Below are 23,285 nucleotides of genomic sequence, written 5' to 3' on the forward strand. Positions count from 1 at the left end.
ATTCATTTTAACAAGATGATAGTAGCACACACAAAATTAGAGTTAAACCGCTTAACAGGTGCGTTAAATTCCACAGGGCCAGATGGAATTCACCCTAAAGTATTTTTTGCAAAAACAACAAAAAAACCCACCAAATGAACCATAAATAACTACCCCAAACAGTCTCCGCAACATTGAAAGTTATTTCTGAGAAGCCATGCAGAAGAATCCTAGACGACTTTTGAAAGACAAACAGTCTCATCTTTAAACGTAGGAAAAATAGGGCCCAAAATAATGATAAACCAACTAGTCTAACTTCATTCTTCAAAAGGATTCTGGAATAAATTACTAAAAAGTATTTTTTTAAATATCTAGAGGATTAAAAAGTGAGAAACATTATAAATGGATTAATGAACTTCCTTCTTTGATAAGAGAGTTTACTTGCTGATGATGGGGAAGAAGTAGGTACTATATAATTTGACTTTGGTAAGAGTTTTGACACAGTTCAATTTTAAAGGAATACTAAGGAAGCTAGTTGGCCGAAATGATACCACCTAGACTTATGAATGAATGATTACACTTTTTGAAAATGCATTGACTCTAATCATTAATAGTTCCCCATTAAACTGAAATGGTATTTCAAGTGGTATTCCAGGAGTCTATCCTGGCTCAATCTTGGTCTGATGCAATATTTTGATTAATTTTGATGACAAAATAGAAAGTGCGCACACAAGATGTGTGACGTTGTTCTGGGAAGGATTTTGGTCATTTTGGGAAACAAAAACGAGGAGAAAAAATATTTTGACAAATTTTAAATACAGTCTAAATAATATGAAATTCCATAAAGCGCAAAGGATTGCACTTTGAAAGAGAAAGCAAATGCATGAATATAAACTGGGGAATAATAGCTTACTAGGAATGTATTGAAATAGGATGTGAGGGCTGCAGTGTACCGTAATATAAATAATGAATTAACAGTGAGATGTTACTCCAGCCAGCCAAATACTATTACAGCACATAATAAGCGATATGTAATTTGAGAACGGTAGCAAGTACTTATTTCATTCTACTTCTAACAAATGAGTCCACAGTTGAATAGTATATCCAAGTCTAGGCATGATACCTTCAGGAAGATGTAAATCAGTTGGAAAGATCTGGGGAAGAAAACACTGCCTATGAGAGAGGTCAAGAGTCTGGATACAGTCTGAAAAAGTGTGAAGGTATATTTAAAACAAAAAACCACACACACACACCCCCGCCACGCTCAACCCGTTAGAAGATTATGATCAGTTGTCCTACTTGTCTGCTGAAGAAAAGGAAGAGAAAATCGTCATACAGGAAAATTGATTTAGGCTGCCTATTGCAAAAATCTTTCTAAAGAAAGTAGTTCAACACTGGGACATTGCGGCTGCCCTGGCCCTCCACCCCATCCCCCATTTGAAGCTAAATATCTGTATCTTGTAGATTCTGATGCAGTTCACTAGACTAGATGGTCCTTCCCTGCGTCATCCTTTTGAGTAATCCCTCACAATTCAATAATCCCTTGACAAATTCAAATTGTTTTGCTGCCAAGTGCACCAATGGCCCATCCCTCTCAGCGCGCCTGCGATCCTGGTGGTGGCTGGCGCTGGATCTCACTCACTCCTGTGAGGAAACGTGCTTCCAGTGCTTGTGGACACAGGTGGGCAAGACCGTGCTTTCTGCACACGCGCCTGAGCCAGCGGTCTCTCACACGGCGCAGCAGTAAGAAACGTCGGCAGGTACTGAGCGGCGCGTTTCTTACACGGGGTAAAGATGATTCTGTTCCCGGACTGCAACGGAAAGCCTGGTGATGAAAACTGCGTGTCGGAATCAGTGAATTTGTACCCAAGGGGCAGAGGGGACGTGTATTTTTTCCAGAGGAGGCAGATTTTTAGGAGTGAACACCTGTACTGAAAGGGCATTTATGACGCACTTGAGTTCACGGCTGTAACGCGGACTCGGTGCTCGCAAGAGGCCTTCCCCAGCTGAGGCACCGGCCGGTACCGGCAGCGCAGGCAGCAGGAACGCCGTACGCCGCCAAACCCTGCAGCGCCGCCAGGCACCGCCCCGGCACCACCCGCCCCCTGACGTCACCACGTCGTCGTTCCCAGAGCACTCTTGCGTCGTGGCACGAACCCGGATGTGAGCGCAGGGTGGAGGCTGGGGGAGGCCGCGCCGCCAGGCTGCCCGGCCCTCTTCCGCCCTCACCGTGCTCGGCCTCCTGACGGGGGCTGGAGCCGGCAGCGTCACCCCCCAGCTGCGCATGCTCCCCTCGGCCGAGGACGCGGGGGCTGACGGGGGACGCTCCCTCCGGGCTCGCCCGTGAGTAGCAGATGGCGCCACCAGTGAGCGAGCGGGCTGCGCGGAAGTCCTGCCCGCGGCGGAGGGGGGGGGTATTGTTGTGGGTGACGTCACGGGCGGAGGATGCGGGCGCCCCATTGGCTCGGGCTCGGCGGCCGTGCGCTGGGATCTTAAAGGGCGACGGGAGCGCGGGCCGCGCCGGCCGGGCGGGGCCCATGGCCAGCACCAGCAGCCACCTGGTGAGTCCGGGGCGCGGGGCCGGCGCTGCGGCCCCCCGGGACTGCTGGCGGCCGCCGTGCGCCGGGAGGAGAAGTAGGCCCGGGCGCCGGGGCCGGCCCGTGAGGGGGTGGCCGCCCGTGCCCTACACGCTGCAGGGCGGCGGGGTCGTGGTGCGGTTTGGCGGGCGGCCCCGCCGCCTGCCGCCCGCGCGGCCGGGGGGGCGGGCGAGCGCTGCCCTCCGTGGGGCCGGCCTGGGCGCTGCCGCTCCCGGTCCTCATTCCGGCCCCCCCCCCCCGCCTCCTGGGTCGCCGCGGGCCTGGCGGGAGGGCCCCGCTCCCGCCCCCGGCGCCGGCGGGGCCCTGAGGCGCGGGGCGAGCGCGGCGGCGGGCGCCCCGGGCTCGGCCCGGCAGCGGGAGGAAGCCAGGCTGGGGCGCGGCGGCAGCAGCCGCCCCGCGGCCTCTGGCGGAGCTTGGCTCTCGGTTCCGGGTACGGGGCGTTGGCGTGGCTTTGCCGGGCCGTCTCCCACCGGGAGAACCGGCGTCGTGGCCCGGGGGGAGCCACCTGTTGCTCTGTAATCGATTTCGTTTGTAGCGAAAGCCAACGCGTGAGGAAGATCGTGAGGGTCGTGGCGGGACGGCGTTTCACACACAGTTGTTTACGTTAGTCTCACGGTGTACAACTCTAATGTTTTGCGAGCACTGACTAATTTAAGATGGAGTTGTAGCCGATACACAGAAGGGGTGACGGTAAATCTTAGTTTGTGTTGTAGGTTACACAGTTTAGTTAGTGTAGAAATTCCCTTATGAAAAGAGTGTTTTTCACAAAGCTAACTACCAGCTTTCATTGATGTCGGTGTAACTAACTGGCAACGGTATGCTCCTTATCCTTGCGTCCGTGCTGCTGTGCTTTGGGGTCTCGTGTACTTTCTATCGGTTGCAAGCTGCCAAGCTCCACTCTGCAGCACTTAAGACTTTTTTCGTCAGTTGGAATTGGCCAAGGAGGGTCTTTCGCATGGAGACTGGCATAGCCGAGTTGATTCTTGAAGTCCCGTTTCAGTGCTCTCGTCTTCATGCTCAGTGCTTCTTTCATCAGGGAGTTACACAGAATCACATTTGTTGACTGAAGACAAGAATTATTATGTGGAATAGCCCTACAGGGGAGGACATGAAATACTGCATCGAGGATTATGAAATAAAGCAATGGTTGATTATTAAAGGAATTAGTTTTGCTTTTCTGCCACTTGATAGAGCTCCATATGGCTGCTTCTCAGTATCAGAGATGACTTCTGTTTACTTGGACTCTTTTAAACAGGGAGTATGCTTCCCTTATGCTTCTGTCCTTGCTTGTTGCCTCTCTTTCCAGGTTTTTCTCTCCAAAATACATTTCTGGTCCTTTTCTATATATGGTTTAAGTCCCTGCCTGTAAGAGAAACATACAGAGAGAGAATGAACGAAGAACAAACTTGACAACTGTTTTTGTTAAAACTATTTTTTCAGCATAACTTATTTTTAATTCCTTCTCTTCCATCCTGTTTAATATTTCTGTGGTCAGGTGAGTGTACTGACTGGCAGTAGCAGATAGAGGTGGCTTGATTCAGCTGACCTTTTGTAATTCAGATTATATCAAATATGGGAAATCCAGTGTTTCTGAGATTCTGAGCAAGTTACTGTTAATGTTTGTGTGATGGAATTAATGACACGAATGAGTTCTGTGATTATTTTACTATAAATGCAAAAGGCTGGGGTGGAGGGGAATATAGCACAGCTTTGAAAGGAATATTCCAGCATTCCTCTGCCAAAACAGTTAACTTTTGTATTTGTGTATGTGGAGACAACTCCTAAAACATCCTACTGTTTTCTGAAGAAGTGCTACCAAGGAGAGAATTGCACTTTTGAGAAGGAAACAACTTTAGTGCTGCTTTAGTTGCAGGTGTCAGTGTGGTCTTAGTTATTTGCTGTTAATGCCTTCATTATAAGCATATTGGGTCTCCTATCAAGAAGTGCTCTTCCTCTCAAAATGAAGAGTCTGGAAGAATGGTTATTTACATCTTCATTTTCAGCAACACCTTCACTGGAAGGTTTAGCTGCTCTAGTGACTATTAGAGTCTACCAGTGTTTCTGACCTGAAAAAACCTATAGTATAGTCATGGATATGTATCAACAAAACTGCTAACTTTTTTTCTTTTCCTCCCCTGTGGAACTAATATAAACTACACTTTTCAAAGAACTGGGTCCTTAATAGAGTAATTTCTGCATCTATGCTAGGAATTAGACTAGGCTGTGGTAAGAGTTTTGTTTGTAGTTATTTGTAGGTATAAAATTTTCAGACAGGCTTGAGGGATTTTCCCTACATATCTGTCTACTTAATATTCTCTTCTCTTGGGTTTTCAGCATAACGCTGTGACTAGTCTTTATCACTCATGCATAGGCTTTTACCTGGGATAAGTTTTCTGTAAATCTCTTACCAAAGCACACTGCAGGAGTAGAAAACAGTAAAAGATACAGGTGCTGAGATGGTGCTCAAAGGTGAAAAAATGGAAGAAGCTTTAGAGGAGCCATTCTGTATGCATTCATATTTCTAACATAGGAAGTGCTGGTAGCTAGTGGAAAGGAGATGATCCCAAGAATAACCTGGATGTAATAGCAATGTTCAACTAAACAATGAATCCACTGTGTGGGTAGGCTCTGTTTTAAAAGCAAATTATACATTATTGGTCTATTACTTACAGTGCTAGAAGTAATGTCTGTTTCATATAGCTCTTGAAACTCTACAAGTAGATTGCTGTAGCTGGACATTGTAAGACAGCCTGCAGACTCGGGCTCATTTCACTTCCCTAAAGCAGATCAGTTGGACGGCAGCATTGCAGGAAAAATTTTGAAAGGGATGCTGACTACTGAAGTACTTGCAGGAATTTTGGTACAGAAGGCATGAAACCAGCCACTTTGTTAGACTGAAAAAAGTAATAAACTGGCAAATTAATAAAAATAGGTTTGATCTATGAAGATGTGAAATATTTTAGTAATCCCTGTTTTTTAGCAGTAAACTTGTATTTTGTCTAATTTTTTTTTCTAGAAAAGCTGTATGGATTGCTGTAGAACTAGCACGTTTATGGCATCAGAAAATATACAAGTGAAAAATTACTTTTTAATACGGAAAGATAAAAACTCAATTCAGAAAACACTATGTTTGAAAGATAAAATCCTTCTTCAAGTTCCTCATATTGGAGCTTCCTGAAGAACTTCTTTGAAGCCAAGGAATTGTTGTTTCTGTTATTTCAAATAGGAAAACTTTTTTTGCAGGTGGCCAAGTTAGATTATATATATGTAATAAAGAAGCAAAAAAGGGGAAGGAGCTGCTTTTTCTCCCTCCCCACTTCCCTTTCTGAGATCTTATTTGCAGGTAAGCTTGTGGAAAGTTACTAAAGTCTAGCTGAAGTGCATGAAAGGACTGAACACAACATGCACAGAGTTAACTGTTTGGTCTAGAACCTTATTTTCACACCTAATGGATTCTGCTCAACAGTGCTGTAACTGGTTTGTTGTGTGACTAAATATTGAAATTGAGACTTGCTTTCTGCTTTAAAAGACAAGCTGTAAATACTTCACCTGGCAAACATTCTGTAATTCTTTATGGTGAAAAATTGCAAGGATTAACTTGCTTAGCACATTCTTCTGGAAAGAAAGTATTAAATTTGATGTTCAGTTCTTTAGTAATCCTGCAGGAATTTAATTTACAGTTCTTGACTGTGCTGTCCAGCCTTTGTACACTCCATCTACGTACTGCCACCTCTTGTGGGGCTGCTTCTCTGCTCTTCGCCGAAACTTGTTCTCTTTGCCTCCTAGAATTGCTAGCAAGGAGCCTAGTATAGGAAGTCCTTTTGTGTTTGTTATCGTGAGCCCCCATCCATGCTGCACAACACCTTTTAATATTGGTGTGCTTCATGAAATAACTGATGGGGTAGAATGTGATCTAGACTATTGTGATTACAGATGGCTTTTGTTTTCTTGTGAGCTGGCCTGGATCTGTTTGTGTGAAATGAATTCTCAATGGCTTGTTTACATATATAGCTATTTGGGCCATAGGCTGCCTTTAGGTTCTTAGAGATTTTTGTGGTTTCCTGTTTCTGATCTGTTTTGAGGCTTGGGGAGGGGAGGGAGGCAGTGGAAGGAGGCCTTAAATAGTCTCTGCTCCTGAAGGTGCTTAGAACTTAAGTGCTTTGCTTAGCAGCAGAGGAGGTTAGAGGGTAACTGGCTGATATGCAGGTTCTTACAAATCCTTTCATTAGCTTTAATCCCTACCTGAATTTGGAATTAGAATCCTGGAAATTAGTGGCCGGAAATACCGCCCTATGTGTAAGGCTGTCAAATTTAGAAAAAGGCATTTGCATGAACTAAAATGTTTGAGTCAACATTGCTCTGTATGTGAGAAGTTAATTTCTGTAGAAACAAAATCAGTCTTGTGGGTAAAATACCTTTATTCCCTAAATGAAGAGTCAAAGCAATGTAACAATGTAGAGGTGTTCTCTGTGCTTCCAAATCCTTCAACCTATTGGTTATACTTTTGCTGATAGAACATGAATCCGATTTCCTCATTAATCACTTATGGATAAACTGTGTTATAGATTTACTGCAGAAAGTAAGGAACTGATGGTAGGTGATCAGTTCGGTTATGAAGGAGGTAGAGTGTCAGAGCTGAGCTTTGTTTCTGTTGTTTTGAGATTATTTTATATAAACAATACAGTATGTCTCCCCATACTTCAAAACACTTCTTTGTATACCATGAACTTTGTGAGGATGTACATCCAGAGAACTTAAGAAGAAAAATCAATTAATTTTGATTCTTCTTCAAAGTAAATCTTCTTGATTATGTTTTGAAGATAGGACTTGTGTCTTCCAAAATTGATTTCGAACATGAGGCAAACAACTGTCAACTAGAAACTAGAGTCTTGTTTTTAACAACCTACTTGTGCCTTACAATAATACAAAGAAAAGTCCCTGAAAAAAACAGTTTTACTAATCACATTTTCATAGGTTATTGGAGCATGGCATTGTCAGGCTTAGCCAGGGCTTTATATGTATTTCCTCTGAAATAGTAACTGTATCTTATGATGATTTATTACAAGTATTTTCAACATTACCTTCATATTACTGTAATTTTTCTTTAAATTAGGGCTGTTAATATATTCAAGCAGACTACATCAGCTTGAATTCTTTTCATACTTCTGTTTCCCACTATTGCGAAGGTCCCAGCCAGTTTAGGTAGAATAGTGTCTTTGAAGAATTAACTGCTCTAAGCTTTCCCCTTCCATTAACACTTACAATCTTTAATCTTGAAATGTGTTACCAGGACATTATTTTTAAAAAAGTCATCTTTTATTTTAAATGATGGTCATTTCTATGAAGATACTTTAAGAGATTGGGGGGGGGGGGAACCAGTTTTATGCAGTGTTTCAATGAATGCTTACTTTCCAGCATTTGAGAGGTTTCAAATGACACTGTGCATGAAGGTGAGCATAGTTATTTTGGTGGGTCAGAGCCTAGATTTCTTTAATGAGTTAGCATGGGAGTCTGAAATAACAAAAAAATCTTCCTTTTATACAAGTGAATGCTTTTGAAATTTGCATGATTTATTCATAAAAATGGTCTATTAAGCAACAAATTTTTCATGTGGCAACTTCTGAGATCAAAAAATGTCACTCCAGATAGATGTCTTCAGATTCTTTTGCAAAACAAAGTTGTGTTAAAATAGCTTTTATAATTGAAATAGGAGATTTCAATCTGTTCTTTTAAATGTGGTAATCAGTAACCATTCATGAACCTTGATCAAAGTATAGATTTTGACAAATTGTTTGACTTCAGATGTTTTGCTGACTGTAATGGTCGGGTTCTTCAAGACACGTGGACTTGATGGGCAATTTGTTGGGTTATGAGCTAGATCTTAAGTTCTCTGCAGTCATCTTTGCATATCATTTGACAATGAGGTTTGAGAGAGTGCTGATGCAGCTCTACACGACATAAACGCAAACCACTGTGCTACAGAAGATTAATGTTTGATGTTAATGACTTTTTAATATCTACAAATAACTAATACTTGGAGTAGGGTTTGTTTACTGCAGTTTGAAGAAAATAGCTTACTACGATCTTCGAATAACTTCTCTATAGAAAAAAACATCCTGTTGTCCTGGGAAAATATCTTCAGCGTCTTTGTAACCTAGTACACTTTTTAATAAGTGCCTCGTTTGTTTTTTGGAGAGGGATGTTTGTTCTTAGAAATGCCTGTTGATTTTATTTATGATTTTGTGTTAGACATTTGAATTATCTGCCTTAAGAAAGGATGAAAAAGACCTGTCACTTCAATATAAATGTCACTTCTTGTGATATGTTGAAGATTAACCAGCTTGTTTAATTAACTGCTTTGTATAGTACCTAAAAACAGGAGATTTTTTTTAAATGCCTTAATAGCATCCCTTTTGATCAGATTATTTTTTTTACTATATTTTTAATGCTATATTTTGCACGTTCTGCTGCACAGAGTTAAGTCATTAAAGTATGGCCTAATGTTTTCATCCCAGAGAAGACTAGGTATTTGCCAATGTAGTATTCAGTCACAATATATTTTTTTAATATATTCATTCTTTTCAATGACCGAATGTTGAGTGTGGTTCTTTAAAGCCTTTGGCAATTTTTTCTTCAGATTTCAGAATCTGAAAGCATACTAAGTCTGGTTTCCTTACTGTTCGGTCTAGTGGTATTCCTTCCTGATTGGGGAGATGCGTAATCTTCTGTCAAGCTGAAAGTGAGAGCAGCGTACATGTTTTTAAATACCTCCTAATTACTATGGTGTTTCAATTTTTTTAATATGGCTGTATGTATTTGAGTGTCAAAGTTAACTTGTTAGGTGGATGAACAGTTTACTAGTGTAGTGCATTCAGAAGTACTGGTGAGGCTTGGCTTAATCTGAGTTTTGTCCTGTGTGTTACATGCTTGATTTTATGTTATAATGATAAGACAGTCTGACAGCATCTAGTGACACTTTTTAAGGCATATGAATGGATTTTATCTTTTTTTTAGGCAAATATTTTAATTCCTTAAAGGTAATAATAATATGTTGGCAAACAGATGTATTATTAAATTCTTTAAATCATCTGACAAACTTTTAAGCGTATATAAATGGAAACTGGCATGCAATGGAGTTTCATAATTTATTCAGTATATTGTTTCGCTTTCTATACACAAATATGTACAATTGGTTAATAGAAAGAGGATGCTGTTGGTCACTTAGCAGAAAGTTTGACAGTCTGTTTTTAGACAGAAGTCCGGAGCATAGACAGACATGAGGATATAAGGTATGAGAATTCATGTTTACTGCAGTTTATGAAAGCACACCATTTATTGTTCTGGGTTGCCTTCGTTCGTGGCAGTCGCTCTGGTGTAGCAGCATACAGAGGTTATGAAAGGGAAACTGGTGTTGAATATTGATGGGGGTCACATGATAATCATTACGTTTCCTGCAAACCACTCCTGGATGGGGTTGGCGTATGATGGGAAGTGCCACTTGTACTGTGCTCTCTGCACTGGAAGGTGAGGCTTTTAGTTGGATTTTGTTATTCTGAATCAGTGTTTCTTTGTATCTTAACTTGTTTCTTGTAGCTGAACTACCCTGCTTTTGCCTGCATTCTCTTTTTAGGTACTATGAGGAACAGTTTGAGGATATACATTCAGGCCCATCTTAGTATCTGACCTGATGAGTTGCCTTTTTTTTTTATTCCATTTGGAATATGCTGGAACTTCCAGGGTGTGTTGCACTCTAGCCTTTGAAGTGGAGGCTGTCACAAATAAGTATTGGGGAACCTGGAGAAGGTAAACATTTTCATTGTGGGATATGAGGAGGGAGGAAGCCAATGGGAAAGCTGTGCATAATATCTGTTAATTGCCCCTTCTTATGCTTTCTCAGATACAAGATGTGTGTCAGATGCAGTTGCTGCATCTTTGTCAACCCTCTGAAATACCAGTGTACCATGAAAAGAATGTTAAATATAACTGCCTAGCTGTTCATTTTTTTCCCTTTGCATTTTGCAGATAAAACCTTAGGAGACCCCAGGTTGTCAATGTTTAAATTATAAGCTATACAAAAGAAATTTCAATTTCAGAATTTTTGGTTTGTATGACAATATCGAAATAATTTACAAAACCTCTCAGGCCAAGCCTATCTAACTTAAACTGTCTTTAGCAGAATCTCAGTATTGATAAATAGTAGCAAGTCAGCTTTATCTCTAATAAAACTACAAAACACTTGTTCAATGAAAGCAATTACCTTCTCTCAGCGTGAAATAAAGGCCTTTATTCCTCCTTAATTGCGCAGATAAATAGATGGACTCCATGATTTTACCTGAAGACAAGTGTATTAATTTGGACCTTAAATCTTAGATTCATAGATTTTGGAAGATCTTCCTGTTTCTGTATCAAAGGGCTGTGTTTGGCAGAGATGTAAAAGCTGTGATTGGATACTACGACAGCTGGGGAGGGTACCTTATACTGTATCATGTAGTATCTGTTTTGAAAGCCTCTCAAATTCCATTTGCAAGTGAAAAGACTAATTCATAGTTATCCTAGAGTGCTGCTATGTTGCTTTCTGAATCCTATAATTTCTTAAGCAGACTTCGCTAAGGTAGGGCATACATGTTTGTGTTGGTTTATCTTCATGATAGCCTGTGAGCTTCTTATAATTTAGTCTAACACTTATGATATAGACCACTTGGTAATTCTTATATCCATTAAGACTCGTGTTGAATTGCAGGTGATCCTAATTTTTAGAGTTCTGTATTCTCTGATACCACAAGGCTAAACCAATCAGATTCTTTAATAAGCACCAATTTCAGGAGCTTCATCTAGGCAGATGATTAGATGTTTTTCCAGGGGTTCAGTGTCTTGATTTTTCTCCTGAAACTGTTTTGTTTTAGTTTTCTCCTTAATGTTTGCACAGTGCTAGTGGCAGTAAGACTTTGCTTCTCCTAGTTGATGCTTTCTAGTTCTGTATACTCAGGTATGGACTAGTTCTTTGTCCACTTGTTTTCACCATTATAGCTAAGTTCTTGGACCATGTTTTCATTTGTAGTAATGTTTTGGTAGAGACAAAAGTAAGGTCTCACTGTCTAATTTACCAAAAGCTGTAGATTGCTTTAAGTAAGAGAGACACTTTTTTTGCCAAATGGTGTGTGTTGTTTTTTTCCCCTCAGTCTTTAAATTTATGCAGTTATTCTTTTTCTTTCAACCTTTTTAGTTTGAGAGTCAATCCAGGTGCGAACTGGAAGAGGTCCTTGTTTGGGGATGACTATTAAATATAAGTTTTTTAAGAATTTAACCAGTTTTACTTAAAATATGTCCTATATTCATTTTCCTCAACAATATTCTGTATTTGAGACATAATATAATGCCAAGTCAAATGTTTTATGGATGTCTATCTGCATTATTTCATGTAGTAGACCTGTAAGAGTTTATCATAAAAAACATTCATAAGAGGGTTGTGCCAACGTTCTAGCTTATACAATCTCATCAGCATTGTTTGTAATCAAAACAAAGGTACCAGTTGAGGTTTAGAGCTCATGTTGCTTTGTGTAAATAATACGTTCTGTTAGCAAGGTCTGCTTCCAAAAAAATTGGCCTTATAGGTAAGTGGATGGAAGAGCTTTTGTGATCATGTCTGACCTATGTCTTAATGCAGCTAGAGATTCAGTAATGCAGTCAGAAGTTAGACTCAGTGTTATCAGACAAGTGATAGGTTAGGACCCTATTCACACTTTCTTTGTAACAGAAATGAGATTTTGCTAGTAGAGTTTCGCTGGTAGCAAAAATATTCTCAGTCATCGTGAGGGTTCAGTATCATGTCAGTTAGGACAGATGTAAAAGATACTGGAAGCTTCAGAAGGCCCAGTCTCTACAAGTATTTTTTTGCTGCTGTTAGTGTTGATAGAACTGTATCAGCAAAGGAGTGTTGCAGATTTTGCGGTGGGGAAAAAGCTAGTAGAGATGCAGTTGTTGTTGTACTTGCTTTAGAGCAGTGTGATATTTGATGCATACTGTGTGCTTAGATACATTAAAAGTTGTAGTGGTAGTGCTGTTGTCAAAATGCTGAATTGCAGAAAGGATTCCAAAAGGTATAAGTCCTTTTAGGTAACTGGGAGCTTTGCCTGCGACTGGCTTTTCCTACATTAAAGGAAAAATGTAGTGCTATCTAGTGAGCTTTTTGCATTGATTCAGGTTTTCTTAAAGTTTATTTCTACTGTTTGCAGGCAAGAGGGGAAAAGAACAATATAAGGACTTAGTTCACATGGCATGTAAATAAAAGGAAGCCTGTTTCTAGTGATTTACTGAAAATTAGTTAATGAAGATTTTGATATGTCTGATCTATAATTCCACTTACCTTCAGCAGATTTGTTATTTTCTTCCTTATTAGGTTTTCAAACCCATAGTGTATTGCACTAAGAAGGAAATAATTTCTACATGGAAGTGAATTAGAAGCAGCATCCTGAAGAGCTTGGGAAAGTAGGTAGTGTTAGAGACTAGTTTTTAAAAGCAGAAATAGAATTATTAGATCAGTGGTTATCAGTGTGGCCCACCGTGATGCGTGATGTGCAATAGGTAAGTGTGTTGTCACTGTGTGAGGGTCTGTGCTTTCACTGGCTTGCCAGCTGAGAAGTGTCGATAATTGCTGGAAGGAGAACATCCTCAAGCTTCTGAGAACTGCAGACACAGTTTAGAAGGTTTTTAAATTTTTCAGTGATTGACTTCATACCTCACTAAAAAAGTCTGTATCTAGCAGAAGCAGAATCTTAAATCTGATTTTTGCAAAAAAGTGGCCGTATGAGGGTAGACTTGGATGAGCTAGCCTGTGTTCTGTCTCTGGCACATTTGAAGACATATATGTAGAAGCATGAATAGTCTCTGCAGGCATGTTTTTTGGAATCTTTCAAAATAAAATTGAGAAAGTAAATATTACAGGATGCAACATACTAAACAAGACTGTGGAGTGTGGAAAGACAAGTAAGTGTAGGAGTGATCTTTTCTGTAAATGTTCAGGTGCAACATACCTAGTTGCATAGTTCTGTCATTTCTTAGGTAACTGATACTTTAAATCTATTGCGTCTTCCTCTGTCCTTCTTGATCTTGACTTTCCTTTGAGAAAGTCAGGGGACTAATTGACGTTATACTTTGGCTGGAAATAACCTTCTCTTTCTACAAAGTCCTTTCCTCCTGTCTCTTCTTCCCTTAGGACTTTTCTATACTTGATATTCATTGTGACTTAGTTTCAGATACTGTGCAAGGATATATACTGCAGCCAACACCTTTTTACCCCTTCTGTCAGTGCTCTCTGGTGCTTTTGTGGTGGGTTTTTTTTTCTTGTTTGTTTGTTTTTTTTAAGGTGATCTTGCTAGCTGCAGAATCTAATCAGATCCCTCCCAGTGCTGCTGCTTTATTTATGTGTAAACCCTCAGTTGCTCTAGAATAGCCTGACTGGAGCCAGTTCATCATTTAAATCCTGATATTTAGTCTGTGTGCATGTGTTTGTTTTTATTTACTATATTTCACTTAATGGGATGTTTCTTATATTGACATCAGTTGTTGAGCAGTCATACTTGTGTCAGCCTGGCTGTGCTCTTGATAGGAAAGAGTACAGTCTGTTTTTAATTCTGTCTACTGTGTATCTTTATACAGGCTGCTGTTTGAGTAGCTGTCTGAAGGAAAGGTGATTCAGCTGGGCTATGAGAATGTCAGGGGCAATAACTAGTCTGGGGAAGGTGTCTGTTAAAATATCTACGCAGAAGGCATAAAAGGAAATGTGACCTACAGCACATATACTTTAATGTGTATGTCCTGTTCTCATAATAGCATCAATATACTTTCTTCTCTGCCAAGGGAAGAATGCTGAATAACTGATTCTGAGTAAGGGCATATACTGCTCTCTAGGGGAGTTAGTGAACTTCTCAAAAAGCAAAATTCTCACATATGTCTCCAAGTCTTCCCCCAGCCTCGCCCCCCTTTTGTCCTCACAAAAGCTGTACAAAACATAGCAAACAGCTATCATTATAGGCAGATTCCTCATCAGTCTCCACTGTATCACAAAGCTCAGAAAAAGGTCTCATAAAAGCAGCTGTTACCTGTTCCTGATCTGCTGCCCTATTGGTGTAGTTACAGTTCTTGGAAAAAGCCCTAAGGAGCAATAGAGATCCTGGAACAAGTAGGCTGCACTCAGATTGGAAAGGGAATCTTCCCTTTTGCTTCTTGGAAGGTATTGTTTAGAATAGTTGCTTAAAAATAGTTAATTTTCAGTCTTGTGGGAATTGATATTTATATATCAATTATGGAGAGTGGAGGAAATGGAGAGTTTTAGCTGTACTCTTTTTGACCTTGTTTCCTTCATCTCAATTTAGAAAGTATACATTTGCATGCTTAGAAATATGTTTGTGTCTCATTGTTCCGTAATGCCACTAAATGTGTAAAAGTCAAGTGTATTTCTGAATTGTATCTTATTTTTGAAAGAAGTTTAACAGTAAATAAGGGCTGCTTTTCCCTACTGCATAGAGCACAGCCAAGTGACTAACTGCTAATTTGGGAGCTAGGTGCTTTAAGCCCGGATGCATGATTGAATGCAAGTCCAGTTCCCTTCTAAAGTGGTTTCTGATAGAAATGCAGAAGATTGTTCTGAATCAAATTGAAATTCATGAGATAAAAAAATTCTTTTTGTCAGAAGTATTGTTTATTTGAATATCAACATGAGATGTTACAGACTAGGTCAGGGTTTTATAATACATCTGTTTTTAGGTTAGGAGATTTTAGTTAAGTCATAGTTTCATTCTGCTGGACATATTTTAGAATACTGAGATTAACACCATGTCTGAACATTATTTTTTAATTTTCTTAAATGTTTCCTCTGTTGGCATACCTCTTCAGTTTTTATTGTTGGAAGTAGTTCAGCAGAGCTCTCCTATTGTCTGTGTTTTCTGGCCAGTTTCAAGAAAAACATTTGAAGCAGATACCTGACAGACTAATGGAGGTGTATTACCAACAGGGAGGGAAAGCAGCTTAACAAGTTTCCTTGGTTGTACTTGGGAAAAATTGATAGAAGAGTACTGAATGATGATTTGCTTTGTATATTGCAAGAATCAGTATTTGGAGTGTATCTTCTTGTACTTACTCTTTTCTGCGCTATATCTGGTTCTTTGTTTTGGAATTGGGATGTTTTTATATGACCCTATGTACAATTTAAATAGTGTAATCTCCATTTAAAAAGTTAATGGACCAGAGCATTCTTCAAAAAAAGTATTAGATATTGCTGATTATTAAACCCTCCAGCTGATCTGCCTTCTGTATGTTGTTCTCTCTTTTCTTCCTCTCCTTCTCCAATGTATTTTAAATACTATTGGAGAAAGCGAGATTCCAAGTAAAAATGTAGGAATGTATCCTTTGTCTCCATTAAAGTTTTTTTGTGCTTTACTTGTTCATTTACAGTTCATTGTAACTTAGATCTCTAAACTAATGTTACTCGTGAATACAGGTGTTCATTGCATAACTAGATAATTCTTTTAGTTTCAGGAAAACTACTACTTGTTAAGATTGGACAGATGGCTCTGTCTCTAAGCATGAAATAAAGTTTAAAGATCATATTATTTGTAGTAGAATATATGGTGAAATTTGATATCTGGGATTTAGGGAGCTTTTTTTTTTTAGTTTGGAAAAAAAGCGTTCTTGAATTAAAGTGTTCAGACTTTTGACTTAAGGCTGTATGTATGTGTGCAGCATGACCTAAATAGAGTTGTTTAACAAATTAAGAGCTGCCATTTCCAAAATAAATACTAACATTCCCTCCTAAAGACATCTTAATGATAACTCTTTCAAATAGGACTTTATATGATGCTCCTATGGAAATAAAGTGCAGATGTGTGTGGTAATTATTTGAAGGTATAGGAATAACAGTTTCATTTCTCTTTTCAGTATGATGCTGTTCCAATCCAGTCTAGTGTGGTGTTATGCTCCTGTTCATCCCCATCAATGGTGAGGAACCAGGCAGATTCCAGCACTCCATCTGTCATTTCCACCTGTGGCAGCAGACAGGGATCTAACATGGAGGGCACTGCAGCTGAATCAAGATCTAGTTCAAACTCCTTGCAGCAACATACAGGACAGCAGCCTCCACAGCCTCGAAAGAAACGACCTGATGACTTCAAATTTGGGAAAATTCTGGGTGAAGGATCTTTTTCAACGGTAATTTTACTTTTTATAGGTGGTGCCAGATATCTTAGATAAACTTCAAAATTTGTGGTGCAAGTAATATTGCTGAGATTTAAATCTGGAGAGAACAGCTTGAAGAGTAAATGAGTGGGACATAGTGGTTTTAAGTTTAATTATTAATTAAGTGTTGCACTAAATATGGGTGCTGATTTTTCAAGTACTTTTCAAACTCATCAGAAGTTCCATTGTATCCTGATGACTTTATGCTTGGATTTTTTACAAGACATTGCTTTCTAATGTAAGTTTGATAGCGTAATGGGTTATGTTAAAATTTTATGATATAAAGGATTGGAACTGGGCTAGGAGTTTGTCATGGTAAGAACTTCTGTGCCATGTCCTGTCTGTGGCAGGAGCTACTGCCAGATGCTTAGGAAAGAAAGTAAGAACAGTGATACTTGTCCAATATTCTTTCTCAGCCTCTAGTGTCATGGCCCTCAAGGACTTCATGGGCCACAGTTAGTATCTTTCTATTCAGTAGCCTTAAAGGGGTTGTTTCTAACTTACTTCTTACAGCCATGGCATCGCACAAGAATGAATGAATTGTTATCTTAAAGAACCCATGAAGCAGTTAATCCTTTCATTTGATGCTTTTGTAGTTGCCCCATTGTAAGACAATAAGTAATATTTCTGTATCTTTTTCACATCTTTTTCACATGTCATTTGTTATATATACCTTTTGGTTGTTGATCTCTAAATGTTGGGTTTTTCTGGTTCTTCCTATACAATCTACTGTGGCACTTAGGAAGTGGGCATCTAGTAGTCATCAAGAGTAATTTGCACTTAAATACATAGTTTGCAACTTGCAGTTTTCCCTAAAGAATCCAATGGAGTTGCTGTGGTCTCTGCTTGTGGTCTGCTGTGGTTTCTGCTTGTGGTCTCTGAAAGTTAGCACCACGTTCCTTGTAAACAGAGAAATTCACAGTGCCTAGCCCAGACTCTGAATAAACTTCTGTTCTAGCATTCTGCTACCTGTTCACTGGTAGATGGTTTTTTTGGTCCCAAGTCTAGCTCAAATGCATTTAGGTGGGCAGCAGGAGAGAGACTGAATACCATGAAAATGTTAATCCCTATGTAGCCTTATTCTTCAAAGTTTTACAAGCAGATTTTCAGTTACCATAGTCATCTGGGCCTCAGTGCTAGAGAAAGCGTGTTTGGGAGTTAGTTCTTCCTACCTGTCACCTCCTCTGTCAACCTTACCAGTTGTGGTCCATTATTGCAGTGCTATGACTTGAGAAACTGATCAATAGTTTTAGGGATGCCTTTCATAATGATCAGACTCCACAGGAGATGCTTGCTTATGCTCTTTCCCTGGGCACTGAACAGGTTACAAACTGTTGCTGGAGGGGACTTAACAGTACTTGCTTATTATTATTTAAAAAAAACCCCACCAATGTCCAGTTCTGTCTTCAGCAACTGAATTTTTTTTTTTTTAATTTAAAAACTTTAAGCTCAGGATAATGACTGTAGCCTTCAGCCTATAGACTGCGTCCTTCAAGAAGGAAACTTGCTTGCTTCTTTTACAGAATCACAGAAGGATTGAGGTGGCAAGGGACCTCTAGAGGTGGTCTCACCCAACCCCCCTGCTTACGCAGGACCACCTAGAGCCAGTTGCTCAGGACTGTGCCTGGACAGCTTGTGAGTATCTCCATGGATGGAGATTCCACAACCTCTCTGGGCAACCTGTGCCAGTGCTTGGTCGTTTTCACAGTAAAAAAGCACTTCCTGATGTTTAAATGGAACCTCCTGTGTTTCAGTTTGGCCCACTGCTGAAAAGAGCCTGACTCCATCTTCTTTACACTTCCCCTTCAGATATTTATATACGTTGGTGAGATTTCCCCTGAGCCTTTTCTTCTCTAGGCTGAACGATCCCATCTCTCTCAGCCTTTCCTCCAATGAGAGATTCTTCACTCTGTTAATAATCTTAGCGGTCCTCTGGACTCTCTCCAGTAGCTCCATGTCTCTGTTTTACTGAGGAGCCCAGAACTGGACACAGTACTGTTTACTCCAGGTGTGATCTTACTAGCACTGAATAGAGGGGAAGGATCACCTCCATCAATGTACTGGCAACATTCCTCCTCATGCAGCCCAGGGTACCATTCGCTGCCTTTGTGGCAAGGGCACATTGCTGGCTCACGTTCAGATTGGTGTTAGCGAGGACCCCTGGGTCCTCTTCTGCAAAGCTGCTTTCCAGCCCATCAGCCCCCAGCATATACTGGTTCATGGGATTATTCCTCCCCAGGAGGAGGAGGAGGAGGAGTTTGTAGTTCAAAAAAGGGAAATGCATGAGATTCCTGCCTGCCCATTTTTCCAGTTTGTAGAGGTCCTTCTGGATGGCAACACAACCCTCTGATGCATCAACACCAGAGCTCTTGACCTGTGGGCATGTACCTTCATATTGTTATCAAAACATCTTGTTAAAAAGCATATGCTTTGTTCTTCATAAAATGATTTGGGTTGGAAGGGACCTTAAAGACCATCTAGCTCCAACCCCCTGCCATGGGCAGGGCCACCTTCCACTAGGCCAGGTTGCTCAAAGCCCCATCCAGCCTGGCCTTGAACACTTCCAGGGATGGGGCATCCACAGCTTCTCTGGGCAACCTGTTCCTGGGCCTCACCACCATCATAGTAAAGAATTTCTTTCTTATCTAATCTAAATCTACCCTCTTTCCTATTAAACATGGTTGTAGATTCAGAGGTCTGATTGTACTCCCCAAGATCTTCACCAGTACTGTGACAGAAAAGTGTTCATCTCAAAAAGCAGGGTCCTTCATATTACCATGCCTCCAATGACAGCTTCAAATTAAAAAAAAAAAAAAAAAAAAAATTACTCAGGGTTATAATGAATATATTCAGTTTTCTTGGACTTCTATTAAGCTACCACAAACTCTACCTGTTGCCAGTACTGTATTTCAAATTCAGCAGAGATGCACATGATCTGGCCTCAGGGGACTTTTCTTCAGAGCTTTCTGCAATTTTGTGGGACCTTCTTCTGCAGCTGTAACTATTCTTGAACCCATGCTTGATATTAACAGATACACACATGCAGGGCCTTCTAGCTGTTGCTCTGCTCTTTTAATGAAAATCTACTTGCTTTGTAGACAGCTTCAAGCTCCTCTCAGAATAGTATCTGTTATGTGGTGGCAGAATTATAATTCTCATGTTTGGGTAGGCATGTTGTCCTACCCACCTCCTTCTATATGGCTGGGACATAGGGGTTATTTTTTTCCCCCTTGGTTTTGTCTCCACCTATGAATGAGGCTTCTCTTAAAAAGAGGAGGAGCTCTAAGGAAGTATGGGTGTCTGACCAAAACCAGTTCTTGAATGCAGACTTAATCTCTGGCAGTCTGAAGTATTTGTTCAAGTTTAGAGTTGGGCTTGGCCATGATGTCTCCCAATTATGGTGGCAATTATTTCCGCTTTGTAGCCTCTGCTGAGGGTTCTCTGCTCTTATCCTGCCTTCCTCCAGTTTGGGAATGTTTAACTACATTTCTTGCCTTGCTGTTGTCTGAATTTGCAACTTACACATTTAAATGTTCTGTGAATGTTTTTTGTTTTGTGTTTGTTTTCTTGGGTTTTTTTGGGGTTTTTGTTGTTTTTTTTTTTTTTTTAAGCTACCTATCTAAGGTCTAATTCTTTTCTATAGAATTTACATTCCTTATTGATATTACTTCTTCCCATAGGGTGGATAAGATTCAGGCCCCTGATAGCAGAGACATGGTATTAACATGTACCTCTGTGTTTTTTGTTTGTTTGTTTGTTTTTTCTGTGATTCTACTGTTGTTTGTGGATTATTAGTTAGGAGGAAATTAGGATATATGGTATAGTCAGATTTGTTCAGTGAGGAAGGGACTTGAGGGTACCCAAGTACTCATGCTAGGAGGTAAGTACTCAGTCTTGTGTACTTAGAACACAGCTGCTCGATATCAGTATAAGTATGTGGGCAATACATCTGAAATCTAATGGTAAAAAATTTGATACTGTGCAGGACTGGAGGAGAGTCAGTCTTTGGAGCTATACAGCTTAATTCAAGTTTGAGAGTTATTAGCCAAGATGCATTTTCACCTGTGTCAGTTGATCACTTCTGCCATCTGACTGGAGTCTCTGTGTGTGTATATAGGCAAGATTGTCTATTGGATTTTTGTTTTACTGATGGCACTGAATTGTTTTATGAAAATGTAAAAGTATCAGTTTCCAAAATGCAGAAAGTTAGTACTATATATCTGGGTATTTATTTGACAACTGACTTCTAAAGTGACCTGCTTTCAGTAGCTTTAATGGTAGACTTGATTGATGAAACCTGGCAACAAAAATTAGAAAAGCTAAGAACGTTCTCATTTGATTGCACAGCTTTAAATGTTACCTGTGTACACAGAGAAGGGTCTCAAAAATTCCTTATGCAGAGATGCAGCTTGTAACAGGCTGGTTGTTTCTAGTGGAAATTTTCATTTATCAAATACTGTGAACTTCAGTGTGTTTGTAGAAGATGAACCTTTTTAGAAAATTAAAGGTGACTCTTACTACCGAACTGAGATTTCAGTTTTCTGATACTGAAGGAGTGCAACCTGAAAAAGTGCCTTATTTAGAAGATCTTTTTCCTAAATGCCTAACATTTAGTATCAGATGTGTGTAATATTTTGGAGTACTCTGTTATAACTGATTTTGCAAGGGATTAGAATATGAGAAGTGGATTAGAAACAAGCCTGGTGCAATGATTTTAAAAAAAAAAAAAGTATAATGTCAAGATTCTAGCAAGGTATTGGAATGGATATAAACTTAAAATGAGAAAAACACAAACTGTAGTCTATCTGTTGTACAAGGTTATTGTTTGGATTCATGCAAGAGGACTTTTCAGATTGTCTTAAAAGTTGCCTTTTATAGAAGTTCTTTCTTGAAGATGAGCTTTCATTTGTGTTCCTTCAAAAGCTTTTTCTCTTTAAAAATGTAGAACTGCTTGTCTGAAACTTTATCTCTTGCTTCTACTAATTGGAAATCTCTCATTCTCTTTCTTTAAATCTTTTACCTAGCAAACTGTAAATAGTTGAAAGCTGTGTCTCACTTCTTTCTTTTGATCTTTCAGATAAAATTTATCTTTCAATCTTTGCCATTTATGTTAAGAAAAAGTACTGTGACAGATTTTTATAAATATTCCTCAGCGCACTTGTTGCTTTCCTGCCCTCCCTTAAGACGATTTGGCAATTTACTGTGACTTATGTTACAATCTTCAGAATTCTTCTGGGGGGAAAAAAAATGTAAATTGGTGATTACCCAGAGTCAGGTGTATAAGTCTTCTAGCAAAACAAGCGTTATGCTGAACTTAATTTCGGCAGAGGCCTTGCTGAAGCCAACATAATATGAACACATGCTTAAATGTTTTGCTGATTGCAGTCGTGATAGCTTATTGGACAATCAGTATTCTAAATACCTACTGGAAGATGAAAATCAATGTTAGTGTATGTCTTTAATGAATGGTTACAATATGTTTTCTCTCTTCTGGCAACAGGTTGTCTTGGCTCGAGAATTGGCAAGTTCTAGAGAATATGCCAGTAAGTATCAACTCCTGCAACATGAACTTTTTAAAAATACAAATCAATGTAGTCCTGTTACAAAACGCCTGTTCAAAAGACAGAATTAGTGGTTTTATGATAATTTTATCTAACAAAAAAAAAACCAAACCACCAAACAAATTACTTAGACGGACTTCATTTGGTTGTACCTCCTGCATTTTCACTCTCTCTTTTTTCATTAAGTTAAAATTCTAGAAAAACGTCATATCATAAAAGAAAACAAGGTGCCATATGTGACACGAGAGAGAGATGTAATGTCCCGCCTGGATCACCCTTTTTTTGTGAAACTCTACTTCACCTTTCAGGACGATGAAAAGCTATGTATCCTTTGCTTTTTAAAACTTGCTGTAATGCTTTCTGAAAAGTAGCAATCCCCAGTTTTGGTTCCTTTGAAACATTGTCTAACAGGAATGATGAGAAGAACTTGCGGTATGTAAAATATCTTAATGTTTGTGACGAAATTTTTGCAGTCATGCTTCTAGTAGAAATTAAGCAAACAGAATAAGTGTGCCCCCTCAAATAGAAGAGTGAGTGACTTACAGGACAGGGGAAATGAATAAAACAGTAACTTATATTGTCCATGTGGTAAATGCTGAAGGGCTACTTGCAACAACCTAAGTTTAAAATAATTAAAAAATTTGTGGGGTGTATGAGAAATGTTTTAGAAATGCTTTATTTCTGATATATACAGTAAACCACCACAATTGCTGTGTTTAAAATAGGGGTAGCCAGCTATATTTACTACTAGCTCTTATTTGAACAATTAGATCTGTTAAAATTTTTCTTATGTAAAAGTGCTTACAGAGTAATCTGATAGAAAGCTGTAACTCTTCTGTTGGGGCCACTGTTTCCCAAGTTCTCTCTCTAGCAGTAACTGCAAAGTGCGGTTTCATCTTGAAAGCTCACTGGTGTGCAG

The 23,285-nt window shown here is 39.7% G+C and overlaps 1 protein-coding gene across 3 annotated transcripts in view; it reads left to right on the forward strand.

The window, feature by feature from the left end:
- The first annotated feature begins 2,388 nt into the window (after positions 1-2,388).
- Positions 2,389-23,285, forward strand: part of PDPK1 (3-phosphoinositide dependent protein kinase 1) — a 73,794-nt gene continuing 52,897 nt past the window's right edge. For 2 of the 3 annotated variants that reach the window (XM_082313524.1, XM_082313525.1), the window contains exons 1-4: positions 2,392-2,540; positions 16,509-16,778; positions 22,306-22,348; positions 22,553-22,690. In XM_082313524.1, the coding sequence (XP_082169650.1) occupies positions 2,517-2,540; positions 16,509-16,778; positions 22,306-22,348; positions 22,553-22,690 (475 nt within the window). In that variant the 5' untranslated portion in view covers positions 2,392-2,516. Of the gene's footprint in view, positions 2,541-16,508; positions 16,779-22,305; positions 22,349-22,552; positions 22,691-23,285 lie in introns of all 3 variants that reach the window. The other variant, XM_082313527.1, reaches the window with a different exon arrangement.

The sequence above is a fragment of the Platalea leucorodia genome (genome assembly GCF_965183815.1).
Source record: "Platalea leucorodia genome assembly, chromosome: 5".
Classification (NCBI taxonomy): domain Eukaryota; kingdom Metazoa; phylum Chordata; class Aves; order Pelecaniformes; family Threskiornithidae; genus Platalea; species Platalea leucorodia.